The 19,929-nt window shown below is 46.2% G+C and overlaps 1 protein-coding gene across 12 annotated transcripts in view; it reads left to right on the forward strand.

The window, feature by feature from the left end:
- The window catches only part of VSTM2B (V-set and transmembrane domain containing 2B), a 362,287-nt gene that overhangs the window by 329,546 nt on the left and 12,812 nt on the right, over positions 1–19,929 (forward strand). For 5 of the 12 annotated variants that reach the window (XM_051805908.1, XM_051805917.1, XM_051805913.1 and 2 more), the window contains 6 exons: positions 9,795–9,915; positions 10,648–11,168; positions 11,646–11,915; positions 12,535–12,719; positions 14,309–14,338; positions 15,094–15,520. In XM_051805908.1, the coding sequence (XP_051661868.1) occupies positions 11,843–11,915; positions 12,535–12,719; positions 14,309–14,338; positions 15,094–15,520 (715 nt within the window). In that variant the 5' untranslated portion in view covers positions 9,795–9,915; positions 10,648–11,168; positions 11,646–11,842. Of the gene's footprint in view, positions 1–9,773; positions 10,077–10,647; positions 11,169–11,645; positions 11,916–12,534; positions 12,720–14,308; positions 14,339–15,093; positions 15,521–19,929 lie in introns of all 12 variants that reach the window. The other 7 variants (XM_051805910.1, XM_051805916.1, XM_051805915.1 and 4 more) reach the window with 4 other exon arrangements.

Here is a 19,929-nt window from a genome sequence, read left to right on the forward strand (position 1 = left end):
AATATTGTGTAAAATTTTCTGTGCAATACAACTCAATAGCACAGAAAGTTGTAGCCCAAACACTTGCTCAGTATTTTTGGAAGCAGCTCTGTGTCAAAAGTGCAGTGGTTTTTTCTACCTGAGTAAGCCACAAGTTCAAGTGCAATCAGGTGAACATTTTAGTCTTAGCTTAACCTCTACCATTAGACAAAGAGTCTGGAAAGCTATCAGCTATTGCTCAGGAAAAGGTCAAAAATAACTGCCATAACTGCCAGCAGCTGTTGCTGGATATATGGGTTGATCCAAGTACAGCCAAAACAACAAAAGATATCTTGCAAGAAAAAATAAGTAGACATGACATCATCTTAAAAACTTAAGTCGTTGTAGTAGTTACATTGGAGGAGAAGTCTACCTGCTTGTTTAATCACCTCTGGTATAATTAACTTTATACATGAAAAGCTGAGATGTTTTGGAGGCTTCATGAGAGTAGTGCCCATGGGCTGCAGCAACCCAGCCCTGGGGAGGCCAACCTGGCCTCACTGCCCTTGTGTCCCATTTTAGCCATGATGACCACCACCAACTTCAGGCCTCTGGTTTCCGGAGATCTGCTTTTGGCTTCATAGTATCACATTAACAGAGAAACTATAGAAAACAGAAGAGCTTCATGATACAAAAAAAATGTTGCTTGTTCTTATCAGGATTTTCAATAATTATTAGCTAATCTTATTCACTGCACCAGAGTCTCATTAGCCAACCAGTCCTGCCTACTTGACTTGGCATTTCTCATCCACAAAACAAGGCCATGAAGTTGGACTTTAAGAGACACCTTTCCTGACAGCAGAAAATGTTTGGTACAAAATCATAAGCAGCAGTGAGGAATCATCACCCATAAGATAAAATGATACTTTGTCAAGCAGATAATATAATCCTGGTAATCAGGTTAAGATGAAGCATGGAAAGGTTTTTATTTGAAAGCCAAGTAGGAGTTTCCCATTCAAAGCTTTCTTTGAAATACTGGGGGTATTTCTTCCAGGAAGAAAACACAGAAAACATTTTGGTGAGGTTTTGGTCTCAGAGACACATCTGGGTAGTCCAGGCAGTGCAAAGGAGCCCTTTTCCAATGCAGTGACTGTCCCCAGAGGGTTGTTCTTTGTGCCCATGCCTGTTCCCTCGTGCCAGGAAGGCAAGGTGTGCTCAGTCCCGTGTGCCGTGGCCGGTGCTGGCACCGAGGAGCGGGACTGGTGCACCTCACTGCCCAGGTAGGCAAGAGTGCTTCTGACATTTCTCTCCATTTGTCAGAACAACCATCTGGCCAACGGGCTTGTCCTGAGGTGTAAAACACAGCTCAGAGAGGCTTCATTGCCAAGGAAGGTGCAGTAGAAGTAGATAAGCAGAAAACGTCACACGTAGAGCTTCCATACACAGAATGGTAATGGTGGGAAAACAGGCTGAGCTTCCACACGCGGTGGCTTAAGTTGGAAGCAGTGGAATAGACTGTAAATGCACACACAGCTCTAGGAAAAATACTGATTTTGCTGGGGTAGAAAACCCTAATCAGTGCTTGGAGTTTTCCTCTCTGTGTTCACCTGCTAACAGTATTGCGGCTGAGTTCATCCTGGTTATCACAGCAGTTAACACCTTCATAACTTCTTCCCAATTTCCTCCTGAAAACCTGAACTCCACAGTACCCAAAACTAGTGAGTGGTAGCAGGATTGCTACTGCATGCAAAGAGCTCTAAGAGAGAACAGATATTATAGTCAACTTTATACAGGATTATCAGGATTATCTCCTAAAACAGATCAAAATAAGGCAGACCTTCTGAACAATGGAAATCTCTATCTCTAACTAGCAGTGTAGTCAATTTATTTAAACAAACATCTATTTTTACATAGCAGATTAATCTCAGATTATTGAAGTAAAAGCCTTAATATTTAAGCTTCTGTAAACATCTGAATTCTAGAACGTTTATAGAGTTGTTGCCATTTACTTCAAATACCTTTCTGCCTATGATTTATTCTGTGGCTAATCAAATACATACCTTTATCTTCTTCCTGTCACTGCAACATGCTGAAGGCAGGTGCTGATCTGAGCAGGCTGCAGGTCCCTGGGGCTGGGGCAGGACGTGCCTGGGCACAGCTGGGCTGGAGCTGCAGTCCCCCAGCCCCGTGACCACTGCCCGCCAGGCAGCTGCCCTGAAATGCCTCACAAATGTCAGCCCTACAGCCCGAGTCCCAGAGACCAAATTAATTCCGAGCATGCTATGAAGCCTGTCCTTTCCAATTCACCTGGATACCTGCCTCTGCCTTTGAATGACTGCCTGCAGTGAACTGGACACGACTGAATTACAGCTTGAGAAATAATCATCCTGCTCAACATTCTTCACCGTGTGGAAGGTCTAAATCAGAGAAAAATCACATCTGAACATCAGGACTCTCACCCAGATAACAGACAAGGCAGGGTGAAACATATTTATGTGTCTGAATTTTGTTATCTATGTGTTATTACCTAACTTTGCCTCCCAACAGTCATTAGAGCTTTCATAGAGGAGCACCTGAAGTCAGACATGTGCCTCTCCCTGACAGGAGCCACTTTGAACAAATGTGTGTTGCAGTTTTATTCTAAAACTCTCCAAATAGAACTATGTGTCCATGAAACACTTTGTTAGAATTATTTGCTCACCTCTAAAGATTCATTCAATGAAGATATTTTGTCTCAGATTCTTCCAGGATGCTTTTGCAGTTTAATTGCTGGGACTTGTGTATTTCTGCTGTGGTCATTATCATTATTTTAAACTAGCAAAACCTTACTGAAACTTTTGTAAAAGTTAAACTCTCCAGAGCATTTCTGTGAACCCGTCTTACCAGACTTCCCATTGGCAATACCTCTTCTGAATACTGGGCTTTGTCTACAGCCAGTATTTTCTGCCCACTCTCTTTACATCTGACAAACTCCTGTCTGCTGAAAATTAATAGTTACCACTCTGTAATGCACAACTTCTAATCCACACCTACCAAATGCTGCTGAGGTTGGGTTTTGGTGTTCCTTATTAGAATCTGTACAAAGGGATGACCTGTCAGAAGTTAACCAGTTCAGATCTTGGGATAAGGGAGGTGAGAAATGATTATTTTTAATCTCATTTCCCTGAGAATACAGAGAAAAAAACATCATAGTCTGCACATGAAGGATGCAGAATCAAGAAAAATCTGCCTTTTAGTTCCCATCTTCTTTCTTTTGCTTGTGGTAGCATCTCCCCAGGTCTTCTGATGCCACAATCTCTTTGGAGAATGGGGAGAGGCTCCCGTTCCTGCATATTGTTGCTCCTCTGGGGCTGTGCAACTCCCTCTCCTCTGAGATAAATCGCTTTAGATCTGTGGGCTGCAGGAAAATTACCCAAGAGAAAATTCAGCACGGCCAGGAGCTGGCTCCAACCTTGCCAGCCAGAAGTCAAGAAGCAGAGAGAGGAATCACTGCCATCCATCAGTTTCTCAGGTCACTGCCTGGAGTGGTCCCTGTTTCCAAGCTCTGAACACAACCCTTCACAGCCGGCTGCCAGCATCTGCCTGATACACCCTCTGGCTGGTTCCTTTCATTTGGGGGGATAAGCATCAGTTTTCTGGATGGATTTTTCTTCAGTCTGAGTCCTTCCTACCACATCCATAAAATGTTAATGTGTCAACATGCCATAGCCAAACTTCCACAGTGTCACCCCCCAGTCCAGCACTTACTCCTTACTTACCCACCCATCAGCTGTGCAGCTTTCTAACTCCCAGGAGCACCGAGGAAACACCAGCAGGTAATTGATCCTGCTTGAACCCAGTAGTCATTTCAATTCTAATTTAGGAGCCATAGTCTCTAACAGTCCTTCTGAAACAGTGAGTAACAGGTTGATTCACCAGCAGAATGGAGAGGTACATTATTAATGAAGGGGTTGTCTGCAAACCAAAAATACATATCCTTTCACATTCCCTTCTCCATTCCACAAAAGCCAGCTGTGATGGGAGGGGTGTGGAGGTGACCCCCTCTCAGTCAGACTGCTGCAGGCTGCCGAGATGCTCTGCTGGCAGCTCCATCCAGGCTGCTTTCTCCCAGTGCCAGGAATGCTGAGAGGAATGGGAACAGAACAGGGAATCTGGCCCAAAGTTTCTTTTTGTTTCATACAAAGAAAAGTAATATAAATGATTAAGTCAGAGCATCTAATTCATCTGTACAGCATGAGGTCAGGTGTTTCACTTGATAAACGAAGACATCAACTTATTAGCCTCGGTTTTGGCAGAATTATTAAGAGCATGTTTACATTCAAGCTCATTAAGACAGACATCTAAAACCAGAAGCATCCAAAATTAATGGATGCTTCTTGAAACTGTTGGCTTCAATGAGTTGTGTTCCATTCTTTTATTAAGTGGATAGGTTTTTGTGGTTTAGGCAGAGAGCAGATGAAGACAGTTCCTAAAAAAATAAAAATACAGTCTTGATCTGTAAAGGAAAATTAATTGAATACTTAGAAGCCTTTCTGTGCATCAGCCCACATGTAGTGTGCTTAATACAAGATATTTGTACCGAGTATGATTTTCCATGTTGTATGTGTTTTGTATTTACCATAAATTCTTGTTCTACTTGAACTTTTCTTTTCCTTGCACTCTCATCTTTTATGCCCTAGAATTAAATGGAAAGATGGGATTTCTGTACATTTCCTGATTACACTGGTTTAACAAAGGTCATGATTTTGGCTTTAACAGCTAACCAGATTCACACTGTCAACATCTTTTCTCTTGCTGTCTCACTCACCCACGATTCAAAGACATGGTATATTGACATGCTATGGACTCAAACCCTGAACTGCCAGCTGCAGTAACTCACATCCATTTGGAGTATTCCCTTATGTTCTCACAGCTTCAGTGGTATTTATAAAGGTATTTAATATAGAAAGTCTTATAAATAATTTAAAGCTCAACCACTCTGAATACCATGTACCTGTATATATATATACTATATATATGTAGAGGAAATATAGATCTGTATAAAATAAAATGTATTGCATGTTAAACAGTTTTTAAAACAGTTGGTCCTGGAAAAGGCCCATAGGTGAGCACAAGAAGGTTACCCCTGTACCTGGGTAATCATTGTGGTGAGGCCAGGAAACAGAGGCCATCGTGCTGCAGAGGATGCTGCAGGTCCTGCTGACTCAGCTCCCTCCCTCACTTCTGCAGGAGCAGATTCCTCTCTGCCATGGTGGCTCATTTCCGAGCTGCCTAACAGCCAAATCAGGAAAACTAATGCAACCACATTCAGTCAAAAAATTTTCTAGTACCTTTAGCTTCAACTCTTGACCAGGGGGATGCAAAACATGATTTTTTAAGAGCAACTTTTTTTTCTTCCAATAGTTTATGACATATTTATTATTAAAAAAAAAAAAAGGATAGTAGAATAAATCAGTGCATCCTGAGCAAATAAAACTCACTTCCACACCTCTAGTTAATCAGGCTTTATTTGCTTACTATCTGTGATGTTACAGTAATTATACTAATTCTCCAGTCATTCATTGAATCTCTCTAAAAGAACTGGATAGATGTGACTTAAATTTCTAATTATTTAGATTTTTCTGTCTTTGAACTGGTGGAGAGCCTAGCATGATGTGATCCTGGCAATGCAAATAATGTAAAGGAAAGGAGAAAGGGAGAGCTTTTTTACAAAGTTAAGCAAACTCTCCAGTTTTACACATGGAAAACATGTATTCTTCTTTATAATATTGCACATATATCTCCTCACCCTTTACATTTGGAGACTGTTGAGACATTTATATTGCATCTCACAAAGAAACATTTGCAGAACTGAGGCCTAAACGTTTAAGAGTTCACTGCAGATCTTGTCTGATCTGTTGGTTTCTTACATGGATTTCTTTCCATATGAGGTACTGAGAGTTCTTTGAGGTCAAACACGTGTCAGTTTTCTACATGGGAGATGTAACTAATTTCTGTGAGCCCAGTGGAAAATATAAGGTATTGCTTAACTCAGTGGTGTTCTCTCCTGGACTTAATGTTGGTTTTTAGTAATATTTTTTTGTAGCGTTCTTTTTTGAGTCTTTGTTAATAGTATTTTGGATTCAATTCCCCAGTAATTATACTGCTTTCAGAATGTGAGGAATCAGGATGTTGATAAACAATTGTTAGAATTATTTTGTAGACCCAAATATGGTGTGTATTGAGTTTTGCCAATGTGTTCATCTCTTTCAAAAGATGATTATATTACTTTTTACCCAGAAGAGGGATAAACGTTAACTTATAATCTATAAAATATTATTTTATAGTAATACAGGGTATTACAGTATGGTGATTTAATATACTTTATACAGATTCTGGTGTAAGTTAAACACATCACTCAAAGGGAGTAACCACAGTGTGTAGGTAGAGACACTTCAGAGTCAAACAATACTCACCTCCAGACTGTCAGGCACTTCTGGGACACCTTGGAGTTAAAGTTTCTCATGGTAATGTCGAATTTTGGCTGCTTCTCTTTATTTAGCATACTTCTGCAAAGCAGGGTATTTTTTATAATTCCCAAGACTGAGCTGAGTTGGCTTTTACTCTGCTCTCTGCCTCCAGGTGATCCATCTCATTCAAGCTCTTCCCAATAAATTTACCAGATCCCTTTCGTATGCAGGGGTTGCACTGAGCAGTGGAGGATCAGCAGCTCCCATCTGCTGCAGGATGAGCTGCCAAATGGCAACCTCACATGCTGATGGACCTGACAGATTTTTACATGTTGTCTTCTCATGCCATCTTATACTCCTGCCTGTTAGGCAGCCAGCAACATGTCTTTTATTAAAACAGACTATATACCTTAAATTTCAGATAAATTTTACAGTTTGGAATAATCTGATTTTCCGACTGCCCTTGGTTTTATGGAAAGCATGATGTACTAGAACATGAGATTTCGTTGCATTATTATGAATATATGTTGCCTTCTCTTTCCATATGTTCTTGCATAAGTGTCTCATCCTGCTAGATCGTTCAACAAAGAATATAAGATAAAAAACGAAAGTAGAAACTGAAGACAGTGAAAAATGCATTTGGTGCATAAAGTGAGAGCTGTGCCTGGCCAGAATGCAGAAACATGTTTTCTATCTTAATCAGTTTCATGGAAAGTAAAATGAAGCTTTTTGGTGGAAATGTCGCTTGTCCAGAGGAAGGATGAATAAACCAAAAAGATAGCACAGTCTGACAGTTTTAACCCAGAAATTCCTCATATGAGACCAATCAGTTCTTTCTCAAACACTGTGTTAGACTTCTGCATATCACCTGGATCCTGGAATAACTTCAAGGCAGTGCAGATGGGAAATAGGAGAGTCATTGTGTATATTGAAAACAATCCAGCCCTTTGAACTTGCAGTTTTTGTGACCTTTTGAAGACTTCTTACGGGAACACAAATACGCTGTCAGTATGGTTTGGGCCTGATCAGGACTGGAATTTGTGGGGTGGGGAGAAGGAAGAAAAAATGCAATTATACCTCTTGATTTGATGTTAAACCAGTGACATTTCAGAGACAATGAGGCTGGTAGTTGCCAGCCTGTTGTTATGAGCTACCCTGAGACAGAAGCTCCACAGTGAAGGTCACTGTGTTAGAAGCAGAGATGTGAACATTTTACGTCTCTCTCTTCTTGCTTTTTCAGGTTTCTTTACATTCAATATTCACTTCTGCCCCTTGCCTATATACAGTAATACAGTTTGCAGAAGCCACTCAGCAAGCCACCAGCACTTTCAGGTTCCTGGGGACATACCCTGAGCCCCAGAGCCTGCTGGAGCCCTGCCTGTGAGCTGAGAGTGGCAGCACTGCCAGATCCACCACAGGAGGGGAGGGCCAGGACTGCCTCCATGTCCGCAGCAGTCGTGTGCAAAAACATTTACTTTCTGTCACTAGAAGCAAAACTGGCCCCCTGTGACTATGAAAATATGTCAGCCTAATGAGAAAAATGAGAAGAAAAAAACCCTGACAAAAATCTAAGCACAGAGTGTTGAACAGGACTTGTTTCTGCCAGAGGATTTAGGGCACAGATGAACGTTGCTTAAATGTGGTAGGAATACCACGTCACATCAAGTAGGTTACTGTGCTTTTGCACCAACTCAAAGTATATCCCATCATATATGCTTTGTGTGTGTAAAATTGGATTTTTTGCAGCTTGCTCCTTTCCAAAAATAACCTGCACTGTTTTAATTTCTGAATGGATTAACTCCAAACAGTGGGGTATGAATTAAAGGCTCCTCAAGCAGCCATTAGAAAGTATTTTGGCTATTCAAATAATGGAGCTGCTAGTGATTTAAAAAAATTCCAGGGAGAAATGTTCTTAAATGTCATCAGCTACACAGTGCTGGAATCACTTCAGGGATTTCATGAGTTGCTATAAAACATGGTCCAGCAACATCAAAAGAGGTCTGCCACTACCAATCCTGTGAGTCTCAGTGTCTGCCTGAAGTGCCAGACACTCATCCACTGCTAATTATCCATCTCCTCCTGAGGTCAGTGGTGCTCCTGCATCTCCTATCAAAGGAGGATTTGGGCTGTCAGTGGAGTATAAGAATGGGATCAGAGATGACAAAGATGACTGTCCCTTCAGGAGAAATTCTCCTGGTTTTGTCCAATGGTCCCTTCAGACTCCTTCTGGCTTCCCTGGAAAGGTGCTTAGGAGCCAGGAAGGGAACTTCAGAGCTTCTCCCTGCCACCATCTCCTCGGGAAGGGTTGAGGGATGAAGTCACATGGATTACGTGAGGAAGTGTCCTGTTACCAGAACAGTGTTTTGGCTTATCCTACAGCAGAGAGAATCTTCTCTACTACAGTCAGATTTGGAATGGGAAAGCTATGGGAATGCCGTAGGATTTCTCCATGAAAACAACCAAGTTCATTTTGCACAAGTCTAAAATATTGTTGCCTATCTGCTATCTGACTGACAGCTGCAGCAAAAAAATACGGTCATCAGCAAAACACGGCCTTTGCTTTAAGCACCTGAATAGTTTCCCTGATTTCACTGAGAATTGCTGGTGTGGATGATGCTGCAGGATCAGCAACTGCAAAGGGAGATTTCTACCTGTGATACTCCTGCCATTCATCCCCTGTTAGGGGTGTGAGTGCAGCCAGGTGAGAGCTTCTGCACTACCAAAGCCCCTTTTGTTGGCAGGATTGAATCAATAAATGACTTCAAATGTTGTTATGATCCTAAGATCAAGATGATTTGCACAGAGTACTTGCTAGTGAGTGTAGAGCACAATAGTCCCCCATTATAGTTTTAGTAGAACAGGAGAACATAAAAAGAGTCTTGAATTACTCTAACTTAAGATTGTGAAAAACATGCTCGAGTTCCTAATTCCTTACTTTAATTGAATACAAAGATATGAGCACTTCAATGTTCAGCTGCTACATATAAAATCAAATTTGGAGGGTAGTAAATACTGAAGGCTTAGTGTTATAAATTAAGAGACCCGTTCAAGATAGTACTGTCTTCAATTCAGCAACACTACTGCTAGAATAACAACCTTAGATTTATTAAAATAGAACTAAGTTTAGATGCATATGCCTTCCCTTTCATTTTTATTACTTATTTTTATCTCTAAGAAACAAAATTCAACATACAAAGAGTATTTTTACTTTCCCAGCTGTTATAAATTTTTACAATGTTGCAATTTCCAAAGAAATTTTCAAACATCAATTTTAATAAAAACTGGAGTAAAAGTGTTTAAAACATGATTTTCCACTACTAATTTTACATAAAAATTGCTTCTGTTTTGATTCTCTTTATCTAATAGGAGTTTTCTAATCAATCCTAGTGCAGAGGTCAACACAGTCATGGAATTGCCTCACTAGCAGAGGACCCACCTACCCATTCTTGGGATTTGACTGAAAGCCTTGTGCTGCTGAGTGGAGTGGCTGCTGGATTTACTTCCTCAGGTATGTCTGTCCTGATGGCCTTTCCCTGCCTTCATGTGGCCTGGTAGGTGAAGAACTACAGGGGGACTCTGCAGTGCTACATGGCTTGAGGCCACATGTGAAAAGAAGGAGTGATTCTTACTGCATGGAGCCCACTGAGCTTTTGGGTGCAAAAGCAAAGTGTAAGTGATTATTAGACTATTTCATTTTAACGGTGTTTATTAGTGTTTACAATAAAAGTTTTTGTGATTGGCAGGGACTGACTCCACCTGCCTGGGGGACCGGGCCCTGCCTGGGGGCAAGATTTAGGCTCTCAGTAACCAACATGGAGAAAGGCAAGGAAAGTTGTCATAGACCTGCCAGGGTGCTGTCACAGGATTCAGGTCATGGTATGATCAGTAGGAATGGCTGAAAAATGCTCTGAAGAAAAAAGTCTACAGCAGGAAATATTGATTTGATGCAGTTTCAGTATTCTTCAGGATTGTGTGAGTTTTACTGAAACTTCCTGATGGAAACCTTGCAGGAGGGTTTTCCTAGCAGGAAGCCAGCAGCCAGCAGTGCCCAACTGCTTAAGCCTCCAGCAGTGTGTCTGATCAGACAGGGAGTCAGTTAGCTGGGGAGATAAGAGACTAGCACCCATTTAAAAACTGGTCTGATTTAGTTATTCAAAAAGTGAATGTTTCTAAATAATTTGTTCCATAGAAATCTTCATGTATCCAGCTAACACATTCAACATTTTTTTTTATGCTACAGGATGAAACCACTAAAAAGATAAAGTAAATTTTCTGCAGCACACTTCCCAGGCCATCCCAGTGATTAAATGAAGTTGTGGCTGAACAAAACGGTAACTTCTAATGGAATTCCAGGGCAGGGAAAGGGCAAATATTTTAGAAAGGCACTTCAAATTTACTAAAATACAGCTCCCTTGCATTACTTACTGCAAAAATCAAGCTCTGTTTGTGTTTGCTACTCACTGTAAATGACTTTACTGATGACTTTTGAGCAGTGCTATTTTTTAATTGGGGACATTTTGCCTGAGAAACAGCTGATCCACGGAAACATTTTCTTTTTATGATAACTGTTTTCCAAGTCGATAGTTGTGGTGCTTTGCTGTGTTTTTTTTTTTTTCTTAATGTGTTTTAACAAGTAATAAACCCAGCGAGTGTGGAAGCCTTGACAGCAACCGAGCCATCAGCTGAGGACCCCCAGACGTGGATGGGGATGCCGCAGACAGCAGCATCGCGCTTATTGCTCTGCCTTCAGGTGCCTCGCAGGTACTTGCGGAGGGGGCCGGGGAGCTCGAGCGAAGCGGGCCGGACGGCGAGTCCCGGTGAGCCCGAGCGGCCCCGCGGGCGGTGCGGGGGCTGCGGGGCGGTGCCTGCCGCGGTGGGCGGTGCGGGGCGCGGCCGCGGGGCGGGGGCCGGGCCCGCGGGGCAGCTGCGGCCGGGGCCGCCGCGCATCGCCCGTGCGGGGAGAGGCGGGCCCGGGGCTGCCGCCGCCCCCGCCGCGCAGGGGCTGAGCCTGAGCCCGCGCCGCGACGGGCGCTGCCCGGGCGGAGGGAGCGGAGCTTCGTCCGTGTCTCCCCGCGGGATCCCCGAGCGCGGGCCGGGCACGGGGATGGGGCTCGGAGGGGCGCCCGGCGCCGCCTCCTCGCTTGCGGGCTGCGGGAGCCCCCACGCAGCGCAGGGCAGTTGAATCCCGCCCGCGGCGGAGCGAAGGACCGGGACGCGATTTATTTGCTGCATTCCCAGGGACGTCGCTTCCACTTGCGAGCGAGTTTGAGCGGTCGGCTGTGGATTTTATGGTTACTTCTCCGCAAACCAAGGGTTAGCCGGGTGGCTTTGGCTTTTTGGGAAGGAGCCCTGCCCCGGCCCGCTGTGTGCGATGGATTGAGGCGTGCCCGGCTGCGCCCCCAGCCCGGCCGCCGCCCGCAGCCCACATCGATGCGATGGAAAGTCGGGGGCTGTTCTGCACCCTCTGTTACCTGATGTTCAACGCGCCTCTGCTGTTCATTGTCACCGGTGAGTAGGGAACTTTCGCCTCTCCCCGCGGCGATCCGCCGCTCCGGGCACCACTTGCTGGCGGGGGGCTGCGGGGCCGTCGGGGCTGAGCTGCGGCCGCGCCGCTCCCGCCGGCAGGTGCTGAGGGGCCCGTCGTCCCCGGCTCGTTCCCAGCGGCAGTGCTGGGGGCAGGGAGCTGCCCGGGCGGGCTCTGGCAGAACAAGGTGGCACTGTTGGGTCGCAGCTGCCGGCAGCGCGGAGCGGAACGGAGCGGGGCGCGGCGGGCTCGCAGCCCGGGACAGTCCCCGCGCCCGTCTGCGGGAGGGGGCAGTGGGACACCGGTAGCTCTGAAAGCCGAGGGCTTTCTTGGGAGGACGAGGGGGTTTAAGATGCTCTTCAAACTTTCCCGTTGGAGCCGCGGCTGCAGGGTGGCGGGGACCAGCTTGGCCCTGCCCTGCCCCGGGTGTGCGCAGTGCTGGACGCTCCGTTTGCTCTGCGGTCGCTGGGCTACATGAAACCCGTGTCTCGGTCAGCGCGTAGCCCTTGAGCTGAAGCAGCTCACGTTACGCTGAAAAGGACTGATCTTGTCTTTTTATGTCTCCCGTTAACCAGCCCTTGTAACTCTATCTTCCCCTCCCAGCTACCTTTACTGAAGTTCCCAAAGATGTGACTGTTAGGGAGGGAGATGATATTGAGATGCCTTGTGCTTTCCGAGCCAGCGGATCCACCTCTTACTCCTTGGAAATCCAGTGGTGGTACCTTAAAGAACCAGCCAGAGAACTTGCACACGAATTAGCCATCAGTGTCCCTGGCAGCAGGAGCAAGGTAATACATTGCTATGGAGATATATCTCTTCATTGATTGCAACGTGCTTAGAGGTGATCAAAATAAACTCAGCAGCCCCAGAGAGGAGACTGCTTCCTCTACCCAGTGCCAACAACTGGTAGGAAGCACTGGTGTGCCCAGGTCCTCCGTGGGATGCAGGACTACAGGGATGCACCATGGGGGACTTTCATCTCAGGGAAAAAAAATCAGTGCTTAAAGGATTGTAAATAGAAAGTGATAAATGTCCCACCACAAAATCATCAGTGAGGTCCCAAGAAAGCCAGTGAAAATAGCTTTAGTATGAAGTGTGGACAAGCAAAAACCTTGTGCTTCTGTAGACTGAGCTAGGAATCATTGTAAAAGGTGGGAGAGCCTCTGCTCTCTGATAGTGCAGAGAAAGGCATGAGGGATACACCTCTCTCTGTTGGTGTGTTAAGCTGATATCAGTCTGCATATACAAATGTACAATTTCTTGTTGTACTTGTACAGTATCTGTCTATTTCTGGAGCTCAGCAAGACGTTTCCAGTCAGATGTAGTAATTAAAATGCATGAAGCAGAGTTAAATCTTGCATCTCCTTTCCCCTCCCCCTAGCAAGGCACTTGGCATGAGGGCAGGCTTTAGTCTAAATTTTTCAGCTGCATTTCCCCAGCATAAGCCAGTTCATTCTATAGCCTCCCCTCAGTGCAAGACACCTTCCTGGTGCCAAACGGGGCTGTACGAGGAGTGGGGTAAAGCAGGACTTGCGGGATGTGTTGCCCTACTGTGCAGGGCACGTCATCCTCTCCAGCCTCTGTCCCCTGTGCCAGCAGGGTGGCCCGCGGCAGCCTCTGTGCCTGTGCCAGCTCCCCTCTCTGTGGCACGCTTGTTTTCCTGCAGAGCTCAAATAGAGATGCAAAGCATATAGACACTGAGCTAATGCGATGCCGCCTAGCTGGGGAAAGTGTAAGTCACTTGTCAGACTGGGAAATGAATTGCTTGGATTTAAATGTCTTCTTTAACCTTATATAAAAACTGTGAATTGCTTTTGCAACAAATGATGACAGAGCGTGCCTGGAGAACGATGACCGTCTCCCCGAGAGGCGCGTCGGTGAGGTCTGAGGCATCACTTAGGTTTACAGTAGTTGGCTGGAGACAAAAAAATAGCCAAATACAAAACCTGCTGAGTGGTACCTCTTCCCAGGGTGTTTCTGGACCGAAGCTCTGCCCTGAGCAATGCGGGATCCAGCTTGCCCAAGCACTTCACTGCGGTGCTGCTGGTAAAGCGTCTTCCCCGGTGTTTGTCAGCAGCTGTGAGCAGCACAGCATGCAACAAGCGTTTCTTTGGCTGCTGTTCGCACCCTGGGTGAAGGCAGCACTTTTGTGGGCACCACGGGAGCTGCACCAAAACAATCTCTCCAGCTGAGCACTGTTTTGCTGCCCTGCCCATAATCTGGGGAACTCCCCCAGGCCACACACGGGCTGTGTGATTGGCAAGTGGAGAAAGTTGTATCTGTCCATGTCCTGTCCTTGCACTGGGGTGGGAATATGAGCATCTTGTTGAGGTACTGGCAGCACTGAGTCTAATCTCCCTTTTTTCTGTTCTTTTAGGTAACAAATAAGGATGCAACCAAAATCAGTGTAAGTGCAGCTCGAGATGGGTGCGCACCCCTCCTCCCATGCACGTGGGATTTACTGCATGCCCCCCTCCTTTCCTGACACACGAATGCAGCTGGTCTCACTGGCAGCCCTGCTCCTGCAGCACGGCAGGACTGTGGCACGTTTCCCCTCCTCAGTGTGTCACGGCTCGATCAACGCGATACCATCTGTTGCTGGTTTTGCAGTCACGTCCCATTCCTTGCAAATCCAGAGGAAGTGATGCTTACCTTACAGCTCTTCCTTAGCCACGTTTGGAAAAGACTGTGGGCCAGATTAGGAGAAAATGTCGCAAAGCGACCCCCCTCTCTGCCTGTCCTGCAGGAAATACGCCCCTTTATTTGATGCGGGCCCGGGGTGCCGCTGCCCCTCTCCGCGGTGCTGAGCCGCTCCGGCGGAGCCGGACTCAGGTCACCTGCTCGGCCCCGGCGGGGTGTCACCGAGCCCAGCCAGGCTTGTCCCTCTGCAGCAGGCGCGGGGCGACCCCCGAGGGGCTGCGCGTTCCCCACGGGGCGGTTCGTGCGGGCTGGAGGCTGCCCGGCTCCGGGCACTGCGCGGGGGGCGAGGGGAGCCCCGCGGGGGCGTGGGTGGTGAGGAAGGTGTGCGGCCTTGGGACCGCGAGTTGGGGCTTTAACAGCTCGGTGTCCGGTGATATGGGGGGAATTCGCCCCGTGGCTGGGGCCAGGGCAGGGTCGCTGCCCGGGGCTGAGGCGCTGCCGGCGGTGCGCTCTCTCTTGCAGACGGTCCGCGTCCAGGGCAACGACATCTCGCACCGGCTGCGGCTCTCGGGCGTGCGGCGGCAGGACGAGGGCGTGTACCAGTGCCGCGTGTCGGACTACAGCGACGACGAGACGCAGGAGCACAAGGCTCAGGCGCTGCTGCGCGTCCTGTCCCGCTTCGCGCCGCCCGACGTGCAGGCGGCCGAGGCGGTGTCGCACATCCAGAGCGGGGCTGCCCCGCGCCGCCACGGCCCCGCCGCCCGCCCCACGCCGCCGCCCGGCCCCGGCAAGCGCCCGCCGCCGCCCTCGCCGCCGGCCCCGGCACAGGGGGGCACCGCCGCCAGCGCCACCGCCGCCACTGTCACCGCCTCGACGGCCGCCGCTGCCGCCTCCTCGGCCTCGCCGCCGCCCGGGCAGACAGCCATCCTCCGCCAGCAGCACGGGTCAGGTAGGGCGCGGGGGCGGGAGGGGGACCCCCACTCGCGGGTCAGCCACCGTGACCCCTCCTTTGCTATGGGTGGGGCTGTCGCTGCGATGCTAAAGCTAAATAATCGCACCCAAATCTGTAGGCAAGTGCGCTTAAGTTGTCTCAAAAGCCGGGGCTGGTGCGTTGGCCCAGCCCAGGCGAGGGCTGGGGAGGTGGGTCTGAGCGCAAGGCAGGGACCTGCATCCTTTCGTAGGTGCTATGGGAGGCCCCGCCTCTAGAACCACCTTGCAGCTTTTAGGATGAGGTTTTAGGAGGCTCCGCTTTCCGAACCCCCTTTCAGCTTCTAGGATGAGGCTTTTGAAACAGTAGTTGCAGCCACAGGTGAGCACAATGCCGTGGATGTTCTGCAGAGAATTTAGATCAGCAAGTGGTTGCAGGGCTGGTTGTCCCCGACAGCTGCAGGGCCCATGCAGAGTGGGGTGCGGGTTTGGAAGGGAAATGTCAATTGCTGTGTAATAAGGTCCACATCTGAATTAATGGCAGGATAAGAATTGGAGATACTGCACTGTATAATGGTTTTCAAATGTAAACATCATTCTAATACTGATTGTCTATCAGTTAATACTGTATTAAGTTATTAATGCCACATTACCAAATTACAGTTTGACAGAGAAGGCCGTTATAAACCTTTAACTAATGACAGGAAAGGCTAGGACAAAGAACATAATCTTAAATCTGCATTGCAAAAGTGTTTCAAGCTTCAAAGGTGTGCTGCTGCTCTGGCTGGGCTTCAGCTCCTCTCTCAGCCACTGTCACTTAGCTAATGTTGAACAAATGTTCCTGCCAAGTTGTCTGTGCAAGAAAGAAAACAATTTTATGCCACTGACTGTGCAGGGAAGGCCCTGAGCTCCCCTCTCTGCTGAGTCTCTTCTGACGCAGATTCATAATCTTCATGCAGAGATGTTCACACTTCTTCCTGATGCCTCTTCACACTCTCGGGGCAAACAGTTGCAGGTTTTGGCTCACAGTAATGGAAATAATTTGTATATGGGTCACCATGACCTGCTGGTGCTTTACAGGTGCTGTGTTTTATCTGGCTACTACCTTTTGTTGTTTTCTGAATAATTAGGTTTTTTTCTCAGGTAGAAATACATATGAAAGTTGGGGTTTACTCTTTGTCATTCCCAAGACTAAGCTGGCTATTCACTGATGTCTGGTGGAAGATAAGGTGATAACTACAGGTGCTTGCAGGCATTTTAAAAAGTTCAGTTTGCTTTTCCTGAATTCAGGGACCACAAGAAATTGAAGTCAACACTAATGCTCATGATGTGTTGTTTTCCTGTTGGAAAGATCCGCTTTCCTCCTAGGACCCCAGGGCTGGGGGTTGTTTTCATGTTTCCTCTCCACTCGATGACTGTGAGAATTCTTGCAGTGTTTTCCATGCTGACAGTAGGAGTTGGGTTTGGGACTCACAGCCCTATGCATCCTGCCTGCTGAACCCAGAGCTTAAGTGGTGCATGCAAACTGAAAACAGGGCAGTGGAAGCGCAGTGGGCTCAGTTCCATGTCAACAGATGGATGTGAGCGTGTGCCGCCAAGACAGCGTGTCACATATGTCTGCTAGGGCAAGACCTCCTGCCCAGATCATCTAAACTGCTGTCTGTCCCAATTTTGTACATGTCTGTGGTTTGGGGATGTGGCACTACTGCATCATTTCTAGGCTGGATTAAATTCTGAAAATAAACTGTGGCCAGCAATGGAAGTAATGGAATGATTTGAATTAGTGAAAAAGGCAGTAGAACGCAGAAAAATATTTAGTGGGGATCTCCAGATGGAGACTGATGCTGAGGGCTACAAAATTGGCTAAACCAAAATTTCGTGCTGTGAGCTCTCTCCTGGGCACGCTGGTGTCTGTGAACAGTGCCACTCTGTGGCAGCTCCTGTGCCAGAGAAGCTGAAGTCAGTGCAGAGAGCACAAGATCACTGCTCCTAGTACTGACTTAATAAGGTGTAAACCAGCACCTGCTTTTTTCTCTGTAAGAGGGAGGCAACTAATTTTGTATTTTGGTATGGTCCTCTGTAGAAATAATGGCTTTTTACTCTGCTTGAATCGAAGACCTCCCTGAATAACAGGCTTCTACTTGGTTTGTTGTAATTTCCGTACCTGTGGCAGTTTGGAGCTGCCTGTAATTACTTATGAATAGTACATCAGCCACAGCATGGCTTTTAGATTAGAAGCTGAGGGGTTTGGCCCTCAAAGTTCCTAATTCAGGTGCCTTCTAGACCAGAACCATCTGAGTCTTGTAACCACGAGAGATCTCTTCGGTTGCTTTTGTGAAGCAGATTGCTGCCATCTCAGTCCCCATCACTCATGTGTCTTAGAAGGACTGTCTGTGCCAGGGTCCTGGTTTGAAGCAGAGAGAGACAGCTTGGTGTAGAGGCAAGAAATCTTCCCTAGACGTGAAGTGTTGCATAAAGACATGTGGATAAAATACTAACTTAGCAGTCAGTGTGATGAGGACTTGCAGGGACATCACCTGCTTTTGTGAGGAAATGGAAGACTCGGGTCTCCAGTGCTGCCAACTCGGGTTGGATAAGCACTAAAGTAGCTTCAAAATGTCTTAAAAGAAAATGACATTTTGACCTTCAGAGTTTCCCATTTGTATGTTAAAGTGGTGTTCTTTAGAGCTATTTTAGGTACAGTAATTATTGTTCTCTGTAAAGAATGCAGTTGCTTTATAGAAAATGCCTTTTTTCCTCTTTTTTTTTTTACCTCTGGGAACTAGAAGCCCTGTTTCAAGTCCACTCCCTCAAGGCAGTGTTGTAACTGGTTTTCCACACAGTAGGGCCAACAAATCAAACTAAATCTTTGTTCACATGGTGTGTAATTCTGCAGGACCTAACCTTGTGCTGCTGTATGAATTATATCTGCATAGTAGCATAATACATGTGCTTCATTATCCTATTTTGAGCCCTGTAACACGTACAGATAAGTGGTTGCACCAAATCTGTGTGTAGTAATTGAATCATCTAATCATTTACTCTCAAAAGTCTTTAGCATTTCTAAGTCTTTTTCATTGTATACAGGGATATTTCCTCTGTATAAAAGCAGAAATGTGCTAGAACACTGGATTTGCCATCAGCGATTAAGAAACACCCTCATTTAAGACACCAGCAAGCTCTGCATAAGAGTTGATGGCATGGCACTAGCTAGAGTGTCCTGCATGAATTGGGTTCTAATCCTATTTTCCTTGCAATAGAAATCTTCCCGATATGTTCAGTGTAGTAAGATAGGGCCTCTATGTGCTTGTACTCCAATAAATGTGATTATAGATCAAATGCTACATTGAGATGTGCCTGCAGGGCTCTTGTTGACTTCAGTTGCTGTCCCAGTCACGTACTGTGGAAAACTGTGATTCTTTACATCTTCTACTTGAACTGAAACATGAACTTATTAGAATAAATGTGTCCCTTACTGAGATTCTCTAAAGAGCAGAGAGTCTCAAACTGGATATACATAGAAAATCCATTGTTTCGGGCATGTCATCAGAATGGTATTTGGGTGAAATTCAGCATTGTGGTATTTAAGGAAATAGATCGAGCCTAACAGAAAAATTGACCAAATGCCAGAAACATTAGCTACTCACACAGAATTTTATCTGTAATTTTTAAACAACCATGTAAAAATTTCGTGCTGTGGTCTCCTGAGTCAAAAAGGTCACTGCTTGAAAGGTTACTGCTGGAAAGGTGGACTGAAGTAGGAATCTAGGACATGGGACTTGGGCTGTGAGGAGGCAGAGATCTGCTTGTAAGATCATTGCTTTTAATGCTATGAGGGAAGCAGTTGTTGTCCATGTGGTTCTAAATATTTGGCTTTCAGTTTAAATACTTCTACACAAGTGTAATCTTCTGCTTAGGAAAAAATTGGGGTGAGCAAGTGAAAGTGTGCATATAGTGTAACTGTTTGGAAGTGTTCCTAGTTTTTACTGGGTAGAGTTGGGGGGATATAGGAGAATCACTGAGTGAAACACAGAGTCTCTATCTTAGAAAGTTTGTCATCCAAAGGGATGAGATGGACAAATGGCAGGAAGAACAATAACTGGCTTTGTTTAGTCCTGTGACAGCTGCGAAATTAAATATGAAAACTTAATTTCAGATCTCTTAAATGCAAGTCCTCTGCCTTAGTCATGAGTCTTTGTCATCTGATGGTGAAGTAATAAACAAGGATCTTCATACTGACCTTCTGGGAGGGAAACTGGCTGTGTTATATCCTACAAAACAGTCTCCAAAATGAGTGTATTGGCTTGGGGGCAATTTATAGTTTAACTTCTGAGCAGAATGCAGATCAGACACTGCATCTTCCAAATTCCCTTTTATTTGTTTGATCTCTAGCCTCAAAGCTCAGAAGTGAAAGCTTTAAATAAAATAAAC

This window comes from Manacus candei, unplaced genomic scaffold, assembly GCF_025592945.1.
Source record: "Manacus candei isolate 608988 ecotype Guabito, Panama unplaced genomic scaffold, ASM2559294v1 h1tg000065l, whole genome shotgun sequence".
NCBI classification, from domain to species: Eukaryota; Metazoa; Chordata; class Aves; order Passeriformes; family Pipridae; genus Manacus; species Manacus candei.